Source organism: Rousettus aegyptiacus, unplaced genomic scaffold (assembly GCF_014176215.1).
Source record: "Rousettus aegyptiacus isolate mRouAeg1 unplaced genomic scaffold, mRouAeg1.p scaffold_m13_p_14, whole genome shotgun sequence".
NCBI classification, from domain to species: Eukaryota; Metazoa; Chordata; class Mammalia; order Chiroptera; family Pteropodidae; genus Rousettus; species Rousettus aegyptiacus.
The window spans coordinates 5,464,828-5,484,763 of record NW_023416289.1 but is presented as its reverse complement, the minus strand read 5'-3'; the positions used below and the strand labels follow the sequence as shown (position 1 = coordinate 5,484,763).

Below are 19,936 nucleotides of genomic sequence, written 5' to 3'. Positions count from 1 at the left end.
TGACTTTCTGAGAGACACTAATGCAATGCCTGTTAAAAGGAAGGACTTGCATTTTTTGAGGATGACATTAACTGTTTTAAGAATTGGATGAATCAGGTTTTGACAATGTAATAGTCATCTGATCACCAGGATGTAGAGGAGCGTACTGAGCACCCCTAGACTCTCTGTGCCCCGTTTCCGGACAGTGAACACCTGTCCCCTGCGATCTTCCAGGAACCATGAAAGCTCATAGAATCAAATGTGAGCACTCTAGCTTCCCAGAGTCGAACTGAGTCCATTCGGGCCCTCACTCCTCCTTCAGGAAGCGAAATACCCTGATGTGAATATCTACCTGACTTCCATTAGGCCCTCACTGAAGCACCTGTGGATTTCGTGACGGGTGATTTAGACTTAAACTTCCCTGTCTCTTGCATTCGGACACCCTTGAACACTGGAATAGATGGAATTTCTCCTGTAAGAAAAAAAGACCCCGGGGTAGAGATGAATTCTTCAGCTCTTCCTTCCGTCCGATCAGGCCATTGATGGAGGGTGTGTGTGTACACCGTGCTGACCGGGGCTGCCGTGGGCGCCAGCGCCCGCAGGCACCGGTGGACATACCGGACAGAAGGTTGACCTTCTGTCCCCCCTGCCGCAGCCTGTAGCAGGGAGAGCTGCTCCCCTCAGTCACCACCGTAGGCCCTGCACAGGAACATGTTCGTGAATAAAAGGTTCTCAGAGGCTGTTCTCGTATGCAGATGTAATCGTGCACAGAGCCCTCGCAAAGAAAATGGAGCCAGATGGGCCTCACCACGCACAGTTACACAGATGGCCCCAAGCGTGGAGGAACACAGTAAATCCAAGAGGAATTCCTCGTGAAACTCCAGTGGAATGTAATCCTAAATATAGAGGGAAGATAGCAGTGGGCTAAATTCAGATTGACTTATGCTGATTTACACTAGTATTTTGTGGGTTTGGAAAAACCAGGCTGCTAAATTGTTCTTAATTTAAACACATACAGCCTCTGATGTTTCTGCCAGATTAACTGTTGGTGATCTCTTTGCTGGTACTAATGCTATTGGAACACTACTGTTTCTAATTTTTGGCGTCTGATACAATGTATAGTTGTGCCCATTTCATCATGCTAATTTTTTTTCCGGGTAGTACATGTTTTTAATAATACCACACACACACACACACACACACACACACACACACTCACTCACATACATGCATATATATGTGTGTTTGGTATATATAATTTGACCAGGCACAGAAATTATATTTGATTTTTATTTAAAAATTAAAATGCAAAGAAATATTATTTACTTTAAAGTACACATTGTATTTGGATTTCATTTAAATCTAAATAATTATACCCTTTTTAAAATTAATTTAAAATATTGGTATGTCAGATCCATGCGTTTTTTTTTAAGGTTCCATATGTGAAACGAGAGCATTGATAGATGAAACATGTGTCCTATTTAGTGAAACTTCTAGAATTTTATTTATTTTTAAGATCATGTTATTTTAAATGGAATAAAAACATTCGGAATGTAAAATGAATACACAATTTTGTTTTTTCGAAAGCCATGCCTCCCAGAAAAGTATCTCCTTTGGTATAAAACCCGAGACTAGCTGGCAGCAGCATGAAGGGCAATTTTCAATAATAAGTTTCTTTTCCATTTACTTCATCATCGGTACGGAACCAGATTTTGTAAATTTTTGTTTCATTTACTGAGTTTAAAATAAGTAGAAAGGTCAAAGCTGCTGATAATTATCCAGTCATATCAAGCTTCACAGATAATAGTTTTCTGCTGAAATACAGCTCAAGATCAGTTTTTCCAAGACCTGGCTCTCACCTGGAGAGCTTTATAAAAATAAGAATTTCTGGGCCCCACGATCTTCCTTTTTTAAGTCTCCCTAAGTGTTCTCAGAGTAGCCGGTCTGGCACCAGTGTTTACTCGAGGCCAGCATTCGAGAACCGCTGGCCTAAACGAGAGTTTAGTGTATGCCTTCTGTGTACCATTTATTTATTTTTCAACTAGTTCTTCCAATATGCTGGACCTTGATCACTAGCAGATTTTAATGGTCGTTTAAACTGCTACACTTTTATTAAGGAATAACAATTCTATCTTCATCATTCTTACCAGGGTGTTTACTGGGCTTTCATCCCCATCATGTGTTACAAGTGAAACTGTTCTGAAGTCCGTTGCCTTTTGTTTTTAGGACAAAAAAACTGCATTATCACTACTTCTTTCTTAACATCGGAATTGCCGATGTTAATTTCACTTTGAGGCAAGCATTTTGCGAATGTTATCACAGACTCTAGGATTAAGGATCAGGTGGAGGGTCCCTTTTCTCTGCGGTAGGAGGGTTTTGTGTGTGAGGGAGCTTGGTTTTGTCCGAGGTCGGTCGCCGAGGTTTGGAATCGTGGATTCCTCTGGAGTATGTACAGTATCGGAATTCCTTTCGCTAGTCCCACAAAAGCTGCACGCTGCCAACTTTTCTGACTTTGGAGCTCTAAATTAAGGCCAGTTCCTTTGCTCATCCCCCAGACGCTTTCATGTTGCCTAACCGCAGCCTGAGAAAGGCGCCTCGCTTTCCGCCGCAGCGGACCAGCATGTGTTTACTTAATTCCTGAGACATGAGGACAGTGGTCTCCGAGCCACTAGAAGCTTTTCTCTGTGTTATTTTCGGTCGAAGCCGACTCCCAAGCCCTCCTTGCCTGTCGCGTGTGTTTTGCAGTGCCTTCAGTGCTGCCCACGAGGAGCAGTGGAAGTCCAAGGAGCAGCAGCTGCACCTTCAGATCGCTCAGCTCGAGACTGCCTTAAAATCCGATTTAGCAGACAAAAGCGAAATCCTTGACAGATTAAAAACCGAAAGAGGTACATATAAAATGACTACTGACTTATTCGTTGCAGACGTCGGTTTCGTGCAGTGTCACGCGCTGACTCGGGCGGGCTCGCCGCGGGGCCCGCTGTGGGGCCAGGCCCCTCGCTCTGCTGCTCTGCGGGGGGCGCAGCCTGTGTCGACAGCCAGCCACCCACTTTCATGCGTGTGTCGGCTGCTCACACTTTTCCTTTACTCATCCCAGCACGTATGCCAACGTTCTCGTCTTCTTCCAGAGTCATTCTTATTCGGGTTGTCTTTAATTCTCCTCAATTCTGAGCCCTCCTTCAACAGTCAACAAGTGTTTATTGAGCCACCAGTATTGCCGGGCACTGTGCTCAGTTCCGGGGGGGACAGCGGGGACTAAAACAGAGGCCTTGCCCTCGTGCAGCATGCAGTCAGCCAGGAGGCACAGACAGGGATTGAATCGATAGGCCCCGCGCGGGCGGTGGCGGGTACACTGGAATAGAAACAAGGCGGCGTGAGACGACGGAGACGGGGTCCTCGCCCGCGGCTTCCCGCCGTCCAGCAGGGACGCTCCCTCTGCTGCTGCGCTACCTCATTCTTCTCTGTGGCCGTGACCGTAAACGCCAGGAAGCCTCGCCAGCAGGTCCCTGCTGAGTAATAAGCACTGATAAGTTTCCTGTCGCGAGTCACGAATCTCACCCTTCTTGCCTCAAAGAAGTAAAATAATCACAATTAAAGTAGATGTTTGACCGACTGCATGGTACACATGTACGTCACACACAAATGCACAGCAGGAGGATTGAATTATTTGATTCAAAGGCATCTATGTTTGCGCATCTGCTAGATAAACCCAGCGATGTGATGATAAGGTTGCTGCTCCCTTGGAGCATTGGCAGTTTTGTTGCACGAGAGCATTTAAAAGTTTAATGCCGGGTCAATTTTAAAAACAAAAGAAAACAGTTGCACATCTAGTCAGTACTCTCTATGGTGATTGAAATCACAATGCCATATTTCATAACTATGAGAATATTTTTTTCCCCTATTTTGACATTTTTGAAATTGAAACATATCTTATTAATGGTAACATTTAAAAATTATGATATGACTTTAAAATACTTTAAGTCTGAAACAACATGTTTTATAATTGTAGTTTTAATTTCAATGAAACACACGTGATATTCACCAAGTGATTAAATTTGATGAAAAATTAATTATGAATCTTTCTCTAGAAGATTGTGAGTAGAATAAAATGGTGACATAATTTCTGACCAGGCAAATATTTAGAAGTTTTTTGTCAAAGATAAAAGTTTCTGATTTTAATATGCAATATCGAGTACTTAATGGAGTACTTTGTTCAGTAGTTGCTCAATAAATTCTTGTTCACTGAGGATGTGGAAGTGTTCTATATTCCCTTTGTCTTTTCCAAAAACATAAATTTCTTATTCTTAAAGGAAAGAGAAATGAAATAAACTTTTCTTATTTCTGCACTCTCTGTATTTCCCTACATATCAAGAATTCCAAAACTCTTATCTATAGACATCTGAATTGATCTCTGGAAAGAAACTCTTAAGGGGATAGAATCTTGGTGGTCTTTTTATTAAAATCTGTTTGTTGTTGAATTAATTCTGAGGGTTCTAATGAATTATTAAAACTGAATTGCTAAGTTATCTTATTTTAACTAGTCCATTTCTCATTTTTTTTTAAATTGGTTCTTATGTCTCTTGGATTTTTTGAATTTTAAAAATAACTCATATACACCGTAAAAAAAAGTCCAGTAAACAAAAAAATCCTGAAAGTCACTCAATGTCACAACCCTTAAAATAATCACTATTAATAATTTTATGTATGCCCTTCCATAGTTATCTATATAAATAGATAAATATGGTTTTATGACTTTTTTTATTTACTATATTATGAAATCATTCCTCGAGGATAAATATAAATTCACGTTGTCCTCATTTGTAATGGCTATTCAGTGTGAGAATGTAGAATAGAATGTTTAACAGTCTTCTATTGATGAATTTTTAAATAGCTTTAGTTTTTTAAGTATCAAAGCATCTTTCTAAACAAAATCTTTGTACATTTATTCATTTATTTTCTTAAGAAAAATTGTGAGAAGTAAACCTGTATTTTTAGTGCAACGTTATTTTAAGTTATTTTTGCTTGAATACCTGAAATTTACATGTTTAATGATTGGAGTTTGGGATTTTTTTGTGAAAATGTTAGATTATAGGAAAAATATTACAGCTTTTAACCATTTTTTCCTCCCAGGGAAACACTAAGCAAAAAAATCTAAATAGTCTATTTAAGGAAATCTTTTACAATTGAGAAAGGGTTTTTTTTTTTCGTATTACAGATTTTGAAATTGTTTGATTTTACTTGGAAGTCTCTTCACACATTTACCTTTTCATGTATCAAGTGTTCTTTGCCAGAAGACGTTCCCTGGCTTCTTGTAGTGATTCATCTAACTGGCAAATTATTTTTAGAGAATACTCACCTCTTTATTCAGAGTACAAATTAGTTTCAGATTGTGTGAATATGTGGGGGAAGGATATGTAAATGCAGTTTGCATTTGGTTAATGCTTAAATTAACTGCATGTGTTTAAGGGCCTGCTTTTGAAAGTTCCTTTCTATCTTTAGCTGAAATGCATAATTCAGCATAATGCATATGGTTATATTGATCACAGCTGAAGATATTAGCACAAAGGAGTTCTGAAAATTGTTTAGTTGAATTGTTCTCTGTACTCTGCTTATTAATGGTGTGCTTGAAGAACATAATTTTAAAAGAGCGAAATGTTATCTCATTTGGATAAAATGCTGTTTAGTTTAACCTGCTTTTTGTCAAATCGTAAGGTTATTTTTCATCTTGTACAGGGTGCTTTGATTTTTCATATTATAATTCAGCAAGTCTATTTCATCTTTGAACTATAACGTCTCTGTACTTTTTAAAGACCCAGGAGTTATATCCCCAATAAACAGCTTAAGAAAGGAAAAACATAGTGGATAATTCTACATACGATTCAGTAGAAAGTTACTGATACTCAGTAATGTCTTCTCCCACTAAGTTATTTTCTTACTAATAATGCCAAAGTTTTAAAAATATCAGTGAACATGTGGGGACATAGTTGTTGAAACAAAAATCAGTAAAGGAAGAAACAGTAGAATGAGTTTGTTTATACCTACCAGCATATCATCCTTAGGACCCTGCTCTGAAAAATTGAAACCATAGAAAAATAAGAGCTTAGAAATAATAATCAAATTATATTGTGTCTGGATGAAGATAGGGCAGTCTTGTCCGTTACACTTAGATTTATCCTCAGAACCCCTGAAAGTTTTGCTGGCTGGAGAAGGAAGTGATATTATCCTCAGGACCTTTAGTTTTACATGCCTCTGACTATACTTACCTTCTTTTTGTTACCCAATCATTCTGTCTAGATGTTGTTTGAACCTACTCAACATAAAATAAAGCATTCCATGTTTTTATTCTACTCTCTAAACAAAAAGCAAGTTTATCTTCTGAGAATTCATATTTGTCATTAATCGTAATTTTTAGTTTAATGACAAGTTTTGACCCTTACCTTCAAAATTTCCAGGTATCGTCCACATTTGGAAATTTTGTCATTTAGTTCACTGAATATTAGCGTTTTATAGTTAGGATAACCTTTAACCTTTCATCAATAAGATAAAAACGTTTATATATTTGATATTAAAATGTCTCTGCATATCCTAGAGTCACAGGTTTTTTTAGTGTTCTTTTTTTTAAATTTTTGCTTTGCTAGGAAATATGTGACATGAAAATTTATATCCAAATTTATTCCATCTCCTCTTACTTGAGTATTTTACAATTTTTACTTATATGTGTTTCTAGCTCGGGAACACAGAGCATTATAAAAGTCAGAAACATTTTTGCATAAACTATACAAATGTGCACAAATGTATTCATGTAAAGAATTCTTGGCAAATGTGTTGACTTACTTTTTCTTTAAGAAATGGAAACAAAAATGCACAATTTAAATTGAAGACTTAGGATGAACACAAATCTTTGGGAGTAGGATGAAATTAGTGGCAACACTTTGGATGGCATGGTTTAAAGTTAGTCCACAGTAAGCCAGAAAGGAGGGCGCTTGACCGCCACAGTGAACTCTGTTGAAGAGTACACTTAAGAGCATGAGACTAAAGAATAAATTTGTTAGGTAACTACTATGCTTTTTCTAAAGTTTATAGCATGATTAGTGCAGGGAGTGAACAATCAGTCTCTTTATGGACTTACTGTCTTCTGCAACTCTACCCTGTACCCCTGTTTGTGGGTTATGGTCCATGAGCGAATATAACCTGCCTCCACTACTTAATCGTAGCTCTGAGTCCATGTCCTACTAATTAATAGCGTGACCTCATAAAGAACACACGTGAATTATTGTCGATACTACCAAGCACTCACTGGTTGAGAAGCCACTTCTCCTATCTTAACAGATTTGTTAAAAGTGTAGTCGATTAAAATTACAGATTTAGTTATTACCAGAGACATTATCTTGTTTTAAGAAAAAGATTTGATGCTAAATTGCCAAAAGAAAATTCGAGGGGCTCAATTAAGAAACTAAAAGACAATTTTTTTTTTTGCATGCCTTTCAGGACCCTTAATAAGTAAGTAAAAATTATAGATCTAGAAACATATTTTCTTAGATAGTTTAGATAGAATGTTCCTTTGAAGTCCCCGAGGCCACAATTTCCTTATATGAATACTGCAAACTTAAGCTTTCAGATTTTGATAAGCAAGCGAGCCATATGGCAGACACACCAGAGGGTTCGTTTGTTGCCCATTCTCCCGCCGCCTCTGTCTGGGCGTGCGCTCAATTTCCTCTCTGACCAGAGCAAAGCTAGATGGAGCTTGGTGTGTGTCAGGAATTCCACTCGTTTAAAATGTGTCCTTATGCCTCATTCCTTCAAACCTTTCTGATGGTGTTGACTTTATTTTTTAAGACCAAAATGAGAAACTCATTCAAGAAAATAGAGAGCTACAGTTGCAGTATCTGGAACAGAAGCAGCAACTTGATGAACTTAAAAACCGCATGAAGTTTTACGACCAGGTGAACTATTTTCTTCTTCGGGAAGTAAACTCCAAACTTTTATCTAAATATTTCATGTATTGAGAAAACCCTATACAATAAAGCAAAAGAATCCAAATGTATTACTTAGTTTATTAATTCAGGGTATCAGGTGTCTTCTGTTGCACGAGGATAATCCATAGTTGGAATGTCTCTAGTACTTTCCATTATTGTCTCGTGAGCTTTTACTTACTCTTTTGCAGAAAAGTGATATTAATGCTGATGAACTGAGTGAAGCGCTCCTGCTTATAAAGGTAAATTTCTGAACTTCACCATGAATTTCATGTCTATGTATAACTGTTTGAGCATAATGAAGATCCTTATCTGTAACCCTGATCCTTGGAGAATGAATTAATTTTTCAGGAAAGTGGTCAGGTGACATTTGGCTACAGCATATACATATTTCATGATTACATCAAAATTACATTAAAATAGGCCTTAAAAACTCTTGTTCAAAGCACATTCTCCAACTGTAACAAACATTTTACTTGTACATGTCTTACTGTAAAACTAATCAACAATTTTCTGTCCTAAGAGACCTTGGTACACACGAGTATTTTAAGGAAAATATTAAATTATAAGTGTTACCAGAAGATATTTTCCAGTTCTAGGATATTCTGTTATTTACAAGAAGACACAAGGAAATGCATTTCTTTCCTTTTAGATCATCACAGTGTAGCTTTTAATCAAATGAAGAAATAGAAATCAATGTACATGATTTCTTTTTCATGTCATGAAGTAATGAACTGTTTTTTGATTTCTCTATAATTGTTCCAAATGTCTATCCAAGTATATTTTCTATACCAAAACTACTTTATCCCTGATGGAAAATAGAAACTTATCTGTTTTCAATTAATGATTTTTCCTTGCTTGCTATATCTATGTCTGTTCACATGGTTACATTTTATAAAGTCTTGTTTCAGTAATAAAACATGTTTTTGTTTTAGGCTCAAAAATCACAAAAAAACGGAGACCTTTCCTTTTTAGAGAAAGTAGACAATAAAATTAGTAAAGATCTAGAACGCTCCATGAGAGAGCTGCAAGCAACTCATGCAGAAACAGTGCAAGAACTTGAAAAGACAAGAAACATGCTGATTATGCAACATAAAATTAATAAAGATTATCAGGTAATGTAATACGCTAAATGAGGAGAGGACGTTTCCTACAATATTCTGCTGACGATTTGCTCTTCTGAGCAGTATCATGTGTTACCATGGTATAACCTGTTATCGTGTGTTGTCACATTCCTGGAATTTGGCCTTAGAACTAGGTACTCGAAATAAATCGTTTAAAAACAAATAAATTTTTTGCATCCCTGATTTGGGAGAACATCTAATGGCAGTGAACTCACCTTTACTAGGGCAGCACATTATGCAAATGGGTTCTAGTTATCCTGAATTCCTGCACTCACGCCCACAACCAAGAGCCTGTAACAAATGGGAAAACTACCTCCACGGAAGGAAATCTGGAGTTTTGTTCATTTTACTTCTGATTTACGAACATTGCCAAACATAGTTTTCTAAACTGTAAGCTATTTGAGGTCAGAAAACTACGGCTTACAGCTACCGGTATCCCCAGGATCTAGAAAACACTGTGATCACGTGTGCTTTACAAAATGAACGTGGAGCTAATCGTAAGCACTGAAGTTTGTTCTCGCTCATTTTGCAGACGGAAGTTGAGGCAGTCACCCAGAAGATGGAACATCTGCAGCAGGATTACGAGCTCAGAGTGGACCAGTACGTGCACCTCCTGGACGTGAGGGCCGCTCGCATCCAGAAGCTGGAAGGTACGACGTGCACGCGCCCGCCCCAAGAGGCCGGGGGCGGCCGGCGCGGCGGCTGAAAATGCCGGCCGGAGCCCCGCTCACGATTTCTCTTGGCTCTGTTTTTCTCCAGCTCGTAACTGTAATAATAATGTCCCCGAAAGCCTGTTTTTATCTGATTCTTTTCTAATTTGTAGTCACTCCCTATTGCTTTTTGCGTTCAGCATTGCTTGCAGGCAGCATTTTAAAGCTCTTCATAAGGCATCTCGGACTAAATTTACCACCTCGTCTCTGATTTCTCGTCTAAGGAAGCTCCGCATCTTAGCCAGACGAGTCTGCCTGCTCTTTGTCAGATTCCTCTTGCTCGGTCCTATCGCTGTGCCTTTTTCTGCTCCCAATGAACCTTCTTTCTACCCTGACCCCAGGACCCACCCTTCTCTGCTTCAAAATCTAACTAAACGCACACCCGTGCCGGGAAGCCAACCCCCAGAAGACCCAGCCGTCCCTCTACTCGACATGGCTCTGCAGTGGTTTTCAGACTTCAGCGAGTGTGACAGTCCCGTGCGGGAGGTCTGTCGGTTGTTGCTTCCTCGGCTCTGCCCTCCTGGGGCCCACGACTCTGTGTATTTAGGAATGACTCCGAAGGGTGCGGACGCAGGGACGAGACGATTCTGCGAAAAACACTGCTTCGACACCTGCCGCTTTTACCCCCCGCGCACTCAGAAAACGCGTCCGCGGCTTATGCAAGTGTTCTTCCACTGTTGGAGTTTTGCGTCTTCTCTGCGGCTATGATATAAGTTCTAGAATGATAAATAGTTTATCTTTCTTTCATGTCCCTTGCCGTGCAATGCTGGACGCAATGATCTATGCCAGCAGTAATTTTATACTCTTAAAGATTGCCGAGAGTCCCAAAGGCCCTTTGTTTGTGTGGGTTACGCTTATGATATCTAGCATATTAGCAATTAAAAGTGAGAAGTTTTTAAAATATTTAAGTCATGTTAAGATAATAATAATAAACCCATTACATGTTAACATAAATTATAGTATTTATTTTCAAAAAGCTTTATTTTCCGTGCCAAAAAGAAATCGTGAAAAGAATGACATTGTTTTAAATCTTTTTTAATCTTTTTAATTGTTTAACATTTTTGAAAATCTTTTTAGTGTCTGGTTTAATGGAAAACAGCTGGGTTTTTATATCTGCTTCTGCATTCAATCTGTTATGATATCACATTATGTAGGTTCTGGAAAACTCCATTGTATACTCGTGAGAGATTAAGAATGGAAAAGGTAAATAATATCCTAATATTCTTTTTTTAGAAAATAGTTTCGATCTCACAAACCTCCAAAACAGTTTCAGGGGCGCCCAGAAGTTCCCACACCACACTTTGAGAACCACTGCCCTAGGCAGAAGCATTCAGGAAATCTCTTTATCCGCCTGAACAGAGTTTTCCAGAAGTCACAGAACAGTGTGTACCTTCTATTTCAAGTAGTACTCAATAAAAATTTGCTTAATGGAACGTTCCTGAATAAAAAGGAGGTCACAGAGTTTGAGATTTTCGTTTCTTTCAAGTCGTACCAAGTCTTTACCAACAGATTTTATCCCTTCCCTAAATTCATCGATTCAGTCCATAAACATGCTCAGGCTCCTCACGCATCCTAAGCGAAGTCTTCAGCCGTGAGAATACAAATGGGGGGAGGGCTTGGGCGCCACGCGCAAGGACCTCATAAGAGGTGAACGAGTAAAGAGACAGTTACAGTTTTCCACGAAGAGTGTAGGCCAGCAAAACGCAAAAGGAACCAAAGAAACATGGGAGAAAGAACGAAGATCCAGGGAGACCCCACACCGTTGGTTTGCGTCTTTAAAGAGGACAGAACTCACCACTCGGTCAAAGCAGCGAAAGGCGCTCCAGGCAGCCGACGAGGGGGTCAGGAGGCCCTAAACGTGAAGTGCCGTCGTTTATTTGAGAATCTGCATGTAGACCGTGTAACAGGAACTTAGGGAAGTAAACAGAGGAGGCCCCGGAGCCAAGGCTGGAAGAACCGAGTCATGCAGGCCCCGTTTACCTGCCCAAAGAGTTCCAACTGCATTAACCTAGAGCCCCTGCAAGGGGTTTTTAAGGTCGGGAGCAACACACCCAGAGATTATGCTCTAGGTGTTGGGAAGAATGAGTGTTAGATGAGAAGGAAGCAAGCAGTTCAGGTTCCATAATAGTTGATCAGCACTGCTTGTGTGATAAAGACTTAGGAAATAGTGTTGCATATGACCCCGCAGAGATGGGGAGAGCGAAAGAAAAAGAGGAAACTGGAATGACCATGCGATGCCGAACTTGGGCGACGTGGTGACCGCAAACACCGTCACTCGAGACGCAAAGTGCAGAAGTAACTGGAAGAGGATGTGGCACACGCCGTCTCGGGTGCACTGAGTTTGATGCGCCCCAGGGATATCTGGGTAGAGGCTTCAGCAGGCCTTTAGCTCTGTGGGTCTGGAATCCGAATCAAATAGGAATCTGAGTATATTGATATTCTGCATGTTGACAGTAGCAGAAACCACGAACGGGGATGAGATGACCCCTGAAAATACACGGACTAAGAAGAGAGTAAAAACAGAACCCTAGAAAACTGGCAAAAAAAAAAAAAAAAAAAAAAAAGGAACCAGGAAAGAATGACGGGAGAGGCTGGAGGAGAAGCAGGACGGATGCCGGCCCAGAAGCCACGCGGGACGGAGGTCGGCAACCGAGAAGGTGGTCCCTCCGCGTGAGCGAAGCGCAGAAATCAGGCGACGCACGGACCGAGGCCCGCTCGCTCTAGCAATTAATCGGTGATTGGTGACCTTTTCTAGAGGATTTTAACGAGGACAGTAAGGCAGAGACCGTGTGCTTTAGGTTGAAGAGTATCTGTTGCATGTGGAGTTGAGAGATATAAGTCTACGTTATTCTTTCTAGAAGTTTGGATATAACGGGGAGGGAGACAATGTGTATCTAGACAGAGCTCCATCTTTTTTCAAAGCAGCTTTTTAGAAGTATAATTAACACATTTTAAACCACATAATTTAAATTATACAGTTTGGTGAGCTCGGGCCTATGTCTACACCTGTGAAACCATCACCATAATCAAGATAATAAACATATCCATCACCCCCCAAAATAGAAAAGTGTATATTTTAATAGGATAAAGGGAAGGAGCCTGTGGAAAGAGAAATCGACTGTAGAGGAGAGAAGATACCTGAGCAGAGGCACGGGACAGGCAGAATCCAAGTATTTACCTCAACTGTTCATTCAAAAACCTTTTTTTTTCTTTTTCCTTTTTCCTGATAGCCTGTATTGCATTTAAGTTGTAATTTTGTTGTTTAATAAGTGATGTGAAAACAAATGATGAATCTCTGTATAATGCAATATTATTTGCAGGAAAACAGTATAGTCAACAGAGTTTAAGATCCAAAATATTCACCAAAAGCACTCAGACTTCCTACCACTTCAAAAGCCAGTTTGCATCTTCATCTGTCGGTATTTTAAAATCTCTAATCGGTGTGTCTTCTCTTGCAGCCCAATTAAAGGATATTGCCTATGGCACCAAACAGTACAAATTTAAACCAGAAATCATGCCGGATGACTCGGTTGATGAATTTGACGAAACCATTCACTTAGAACGAGGCGAAAACCTATTTGAAATCCATATCGGCAAAGTCACTTTTTCTTCTGAAGTTTCACAGGCATCTGGAGACAAAGAGCCCGTCACGTTCTGCACCTACGCCTTCTATGACTTTGAGCTACAGACAACTCCCGTAGTGCGAGGGCTTCACCCAGAATATAACTTTACTTCTCAATATCTTGTTCATGTTAACGACTTATTTTTACAATATATTCAGAAGAATACCGTCACCCTTGAGGTCCACCAAGCGTACAGCACGGAGTATGAGACAATGGCAGCATGTCAGTTGAGATTCCATGAAATTCTAGAAAAAAGCGGTCGAATATTTTGCACAGCAAGTTTGGTTGGTAAGTTAGTTCACTTTTGTAAACTTGGCATGTGTGAGTCACTGATCTGGTTTATACACTAATACGCTGTTTCACATCAGCATCTTCTCTGACAGAGTCAAGGTACCTTGTAGGTAAGGACAGCGTTCTCTGATTTAACTGCCCACAGCTGTTTGGACTCTCCTAAATGTTACTGATGCTGTCAGTACAATGGCTAATTTCTTTAAAGCTTATAAATGCAAATTTATTTACCATATTGATACTGTGTGTACTTAAACATTGAATGTAGTGCAGTCATCAAATGTTTTTTAAGCTTATCTCATTATCACTATCACTAGGCACTAGGAATACAGTGGTCAGTGGTAAGTAAGACAGACAAAGCCCCTGTCCTTGTATAGCATACATTTGAGAGGGGAAAGAGGCTGAAGAGAGAGCCAGAAGGCTGCTAATTCAGATAAGGGCTTCCCCGAGGGGCGACACTGGTCAGGGGCTGGCTACAGGTCCGTGCCAGGACCGAGGGGAAGAATGTTCCAGGCAGAGGCAACAGCAGAAAGGCCTGAGGGAGGAAGGACAGGAAAGCCGGAGGCTAGAACAGAGGTGAGCTTTAAGCAAAAGCAGGGACCTGATCATACTGTGGAGTCTTGTAGGTCATGGTGAGGAGCTTAGATTTGATTCTCTCCCCACACCCCCGACCCCTGTCCCCCGAGCATGAGCCGCTAGGAGGATGGGGAGGCCACTGTGAGATAGGCCTGGGAAAGGAAAAGAGTCTGAGGAAGAAAATCAAGAACTGTGTTCGAATAAGTTAAGATCGTCCTGCAAAGTGGGCGTGTCGCATAAGCAATCGGATTCGCTAAGCAGAGGGCCATGGCTGGAGGTGTAACAGTTGGAGTCATTAGCATGTAGAATGTATTTCAAGCCTCGCGCCTAGATGATATCGCATGGAGAGGAACCGTACACAAAAAAGAGAAGATGGCAAAGGACTGAGCCTTCGGAAACTCCAAGTTTGAGGGTTGAGGGAGAAGAAGAAGAGCCAGCCAAGGGAACTAAGGCGTGGCCAGTGAGGTGGGGACGACCTCGAGTATCAGTGTCCCGGAGGGAAGGGGCAAGGAGGGTGACCTGGGTTAGGGGCGGGTTATTTTACTAGCCGAGTAATTTATTGCGTAGGTACTATATTCATGATTCGAAAACCAAGAAGGCGCAAGTTTAGGCCACAAAATGTCAGTCTCCCACTCCCGTCCCCCAGCCGCCCCGGGTTCCCTCACCAGCGGCTACAAATTTTTCCCCCAAAAGTTTATGCATATACAAGCAAACATGTATATGTGTTACTATTCTTCTCTTAGGACACGTTTTTAAATAATGGCAGATTGGAATCGTGTGCATATGTTGATGAGAATGATCCGTTAATGGGGAAGAAATTGGTGCAATAGGAGAGATGACAGGCATTGTTTTTAAGAATGTGTTATGTTCGGGAATGTTCGTGTATAGAATCTTCTCTGTTCGGCAGTGACCGAGTACCCACTGTGTGGAAGACACAGCCCTTGCCCTCGAGAACTTACATTGCGGTAGAGACGGGGCCTGGTGAACAGTCGTGGCAAAGCCGTCCGTGGCCCTGGCGAGGGCAGAGGCTTCCTTTCCGTGAAGGAAGCCGGGACAGCTGCTAAGTCTGTCGGGAGCCGCGGAGGAGGGCTGAGAGCTGCCTGGGCTGAGGGTGGGCAGGCAAAGCCTCGCGAGGGTCCGCTGCGTACGGTGGGGACGTGGCATAGCTGTGGCGGTTCCCCTGTTCTTGCGGCATCGTACAGTGGGAAGGGGCCGATTTCTTGAGGGTTGAATTACCATGTGGAGTGTCCTATTTATAACTTTGAGGTTTCATATTCTATCTGCCAGGCTACTTGTTTAACTTGTGTAACTTGTTTTAAACATGTATTGCAGCATCAAAAAGAATCTATGGAGTATTTGATTCAATGCTTAGATTTTTCTTTGCATTTTGGAAGGGTCGAAATAGTACAAATTGGAATATCTCAAATGTGGAAACAAAGCTTGTCATAGTTCCTTAATAATATTTAACATACAGTGAAACTCATACTTGCAGAAGTCATTTTATTTGTTTCATCTCTGTTATTTGCCAATCACACATCATTTGTGCAAGTCATATACTATTTTACTCAGTATAAAATTTATAGTTTTAATGTATAAGACTATTGATGTATTTTTACTGGTATATATTTTGATTTATGGGACCGTTTTAACAGTGAGTTATGTATTGACCTGTAGGAACTAAAGGAGACATCCCAAACTTTGGCACAGTGGACTACTGGTTCCAATTAAGAGTTCCCATGGACCAAGCAATTCGACTTTACCGAGAACGGGCAAAGGCTTTGGGGTATATAACATCCAATTTTAAGGGAGCAGAGCGAACACAGTGGGTAAGCTTGTTTGGCTTTAAGACCCTTTATGACACAGAAATATTATACTATTTTTTTATATGTCACGCTTTAAACCGAAACCATTTTCTTTCACAGACCATCAAGTGGCTTTTTCTAACTTTTTATTTTGAAGTAATTATAGACTTGCCAGAAGTAGCAAAAATAGTAGAGAGGTCGTGTGTGCCGTTCGCCCAGCTTCTCCCGGTTGTAAGGTCTTCCGTACCTAGAGAACAGTCTACACCATCAAAACCAGGAGATGGGTAGTGTGCAGTGCTGTTAGCTCGGCCACAGTCCTTATTCGGGTTTTATCGGTGTTTCAGGTGTGGATGAGGAGGGAGAGTTCTGTGCAGTTTTATCTCGTACATATATTCATGTAACCACCACCACAGTCAAGACACAGAATTGTTCCATCACCACAGAGGAACGCCCTTGTGCTGTTACCCGGGACATTTTTAAAAAATGGAATCGCAATGCAATTAGCACACCTCAAGCGACTTTCATTATACTTTCTACTCTTAAGGGACTGAATAGCTATTATTGGACTATCGGTTATGCTTCTTTCAGACTGTTTCTTCATGTTAGATTTTTGAAATGCAAAGATAAAAAATGAATATTCTCTTACTGAGAATTGGACATTTAACTGCAATTCCTCAGGGTAGCGTTTTCCACACTATGCGTTTCATGGGCCTAATGGCCATATTTTCAAAAGAATTCCATGATCCAAGGAATGAGTGCAGAAAGCACGGAAATGAACAAAGTTAAATAGGGTTCTTGACTCTAGGACTTCTCGTGTACGACGTGAATCTCAGGAGGATTCATGAAGTGCGCAGTTATGTTGAGAAACAAAGGGATCGAATATGGAGAAGCATGTTGGACTGTCTGCTCAGGTCACAGTTATCGCCATTCATTTGGAATTGCCCTGGCTCCCAGTCCGTGGGACTGGGCCCCAGTGAGAAGCGTTGTGTTGGAGGGTCCTGCTGTCTCCCACTCTCCACCCAGTTATAACTAATGATTCAGGAATATCCTCCTGGTCCCGGTTGAGCCAATCAGATTCTGCTCTCTGAGATCAAGAGAAAGCAAGACTCTCCATGGCCGGAACGGGTAACATCAGGAGCTAGGGAGCACACGAAAGGGGAAAAAAACAGATCTGGAGAGAGAAGATGACGGGCATGAATACAGAGAAAAACGGAAACTGGGCGGAGAGTCAACTCTGCTGGTTTTTCTGTCCCGTTACCTTCCTAAGGCCCACCTACATTTCTGCTGTAACATTCCATGAAATAGCCCTATAGCTTTATGTTAAAAACTCGTTTTTGTTATATTTGCTAGAAGGAATTAGTTTTTATAATTTCTAATTAAAGAACCATGACTAAATACAGCATTGATTCCCTAACTTAAGAAAGGACGGCACCCCTTTCCCAGAGATCATCTTTCTGGACTGGTATTCTTCAGGATGCACTGTGGGAAACGCCGTGATGGAAAGGGGCATCAGAATAGAAAGACCGGATTGCTTATTTAGTTGCGTCGTTTAAAGGTTTTTAGACTCCCAGCCTCTGTCTTGAATGAGTCATTTGCTGTTAGAAGTTCAGCTTTTGTGGGGAGACCTGGGGGAAGAAGCAAAAGGGGTACTTTGTTAAGTATTCCACTCAGCCTTCTGTGGCCGAACGAACCCTCGGAAAGCCGTGCTGGGGGTCCCTTCTCGCATTGCCCCTCTGCACGCCACCAGGTGTCCCCCTGCTGAGGAGCGTCACATTGGTTCTATTGTAAAATTCTGTAGAGTCGGAGGTCCCAGATGCTCAGTCCAGATTCAGCAATGCAGCGAAAGCAGGGTCCCTTTGTGGCAGGTGGAGAATTCTCCCACACTAAACTAAAACAGGGCACCGAAACACTAATATTTCCTTGTCCCAGCTCACATCAGCTACGGTAGGGTTAATAGTCGGTGTTCTTGTTTGCCAGAATACCCGGGCACTTGCTCCCTGAGCAAAGGGGCCACAGAGTAGTTTCTCGTTCTGCCAAATAAGTCTTTTATCATCTCTACTCTGAAATGTCCTCCCATCCTAGCTTTTTATCTTATCCCAGGTTTATTTCTGATTCTGTTCTCTTGTTGTGATAGCAGTTGGACTTTAATGTACCGGCCGATCTTGGTCTCAGGTATCTGCTTCCCTAACCAGTAAACCGCACTGATTCAGGATGAGGGCGACCCGAATATAGCAAAATTATCTCTCTGAGTGGTGCTTACCAAAATCATTGGCTTCTCACTGAAGAATGGAATGTGATCTAATAGCTGGAATGGTTGAAGGACTAGCTCTTAATAAAATTGTGAACTAGAGAATAGAGAACATTATTAGTCTTTGGACTCATTTGCTAACTTGTTAGTTATTAAATAGAATTAAAGAGCATCAGATTAATTTTTTTCTTGGTTTTCGTTGGTTTTGAAAGCAGTCTCTACATGTATGTTCGGCCTTCTATGTTTGTTGCTGATAGCATAGGACCGTCTGTTCACACATGTTCCAGAGAGTATCAGTTTTGAATAAGAATCAAAAGGCTTTTACTGAGAAGTTCACTATGAAGTGGAAATATGCAGGGTTTTTGTCCATATACAAAATTACTTTGTTTGGGGGTTGGCAGCTACAGTTAATCTTTTCATTGTATTAGTACTGTAACATAAATATGTATGTTTTTCCAGTTAAGTCATCAAGCACCCAAAACTGCTCAGCCCAGTTCTACGGATTCTGCAGATGGCAACTTAAATGAACTCCACATTACAGTAAGATGCTGCAGCCGCCTGCAGTCCCGAGCCCGCCATCTCCAGCCGCACCCATATGTCGTGTACAAGTTTTTTGATTTCGCAGACCATGACACAGCCATCATTCCCAGCAGCAATGATCCAGAATTTGATGATCATATGTGTTTCCCGGTGCCAATGAGTATGGATTTGGATCGATACCTTAAGTCAGAGTCTCTGAGCTTTTATGTGTTTGATGATAGCGATACCCAAGAGAATATTTACATAGGAAAAGCCAATGTGCCTCTGATTTCATTGGCACATGACAGGTGTATCTCAGGTAAGCCTATTTCTTAATCTGTGACACTCTAAAAACAAACCTAATTTTACACCTTAGCGTTATGGGTGTGTTCTCATTATGGCTGGTCTTCCCAACTGTCCCAGATAATCTTAAACTTTGGCCCTATAATATTATATTTTAAAAATTTTTTTAGTTGTTTTTCGAGGAATTACAATATGCGTCTTATCACAGTCTACTTCAAATGAATACTAACAGCTCCATGAAAATATGGAAGGTCTGCTCTAGTACAATTTCATTCCCTCCCTACCTCCTTTGTGCTTGTTGTTAGACGTATGTATATAGCATGCTTGTCTCTGCCCCCCATGTCCTGTAGGGAAATTAAGAGAAGGGAGAATATACATAATTACAGCAGACTTGTATGTTAACGCACATGTGTACGATTTCTGGCGCTCTCCGTTCCTTCCTCTACTGTCCGGTGTCACTTCCTTGACCTCAGTGTAGCTTTATTTCCTCCCACTCCTTTGCGCTGTTATATTTTTTGTCTTCGTATCAGTCCAACAATATAATTTTACAATTATCGTTTTATGTAATTACCTTTTAAATCAGTTACAAAATTAGGAAAAATATATATTTACGCTATGTTTTATAATTACCTATATAATTACGCTTATCGGTCTCAATCCCTTTGTGTTGATTTGAGTCACTCTCTGGTGTCGCCTCTTTTCAACATGAAGAACTTCCTTTCGTATGTCTTATCAGTCAGATAACAAATTCTCTCAATCATTGTTATCTGGGAATATATTTATTTTAAATTTAT

The 19,936-nt window shown here is 40.8% G+C and overlaps 1 protein-coding gene across 1 annotated transcript in view; it reads left to right on the top strand.

Moving 5' to 3' along the window:
* Nucleotides 1-19,936, top strand: part of RPGRIP1L (RPGRIP1 like) — an 84,257-nt gene that overhangs the window by 28,132 nt on the left and 36,189 nt on the right. Inside the window, exons 10-17 of the mRNA XM_016142383.2 lie at nt 2,725-2,864; nt 7,813-7,919; nt 8,141-8,191; nt 8,885-9,064; nt 9,606-9,723; nt 13,242-13,694; nt 15,945-16,096; nt 18,780-19,158. Coding sequence (XP_015997869.2) covers nt 2,725-2,864; nt 7,813-7,919; nt 8,141-8,191; nt 8,885-9,064; nt 9,606-9,723; nt 13,242-13,694; nt 15,945-16,096; nt 18,780-19,158 — 1,580 coding nt within the window. The remainder of the gene's footprint in view (nt 1-2,724; nt 2,865-7,812; nt 7,920-8,140; nt 8,192-8,884; nt 9,065-9,605; nt 9,724-13,241; nt 13,695-15,944; nt 16,097-18,779; nt 19,159-19,936) is intronic.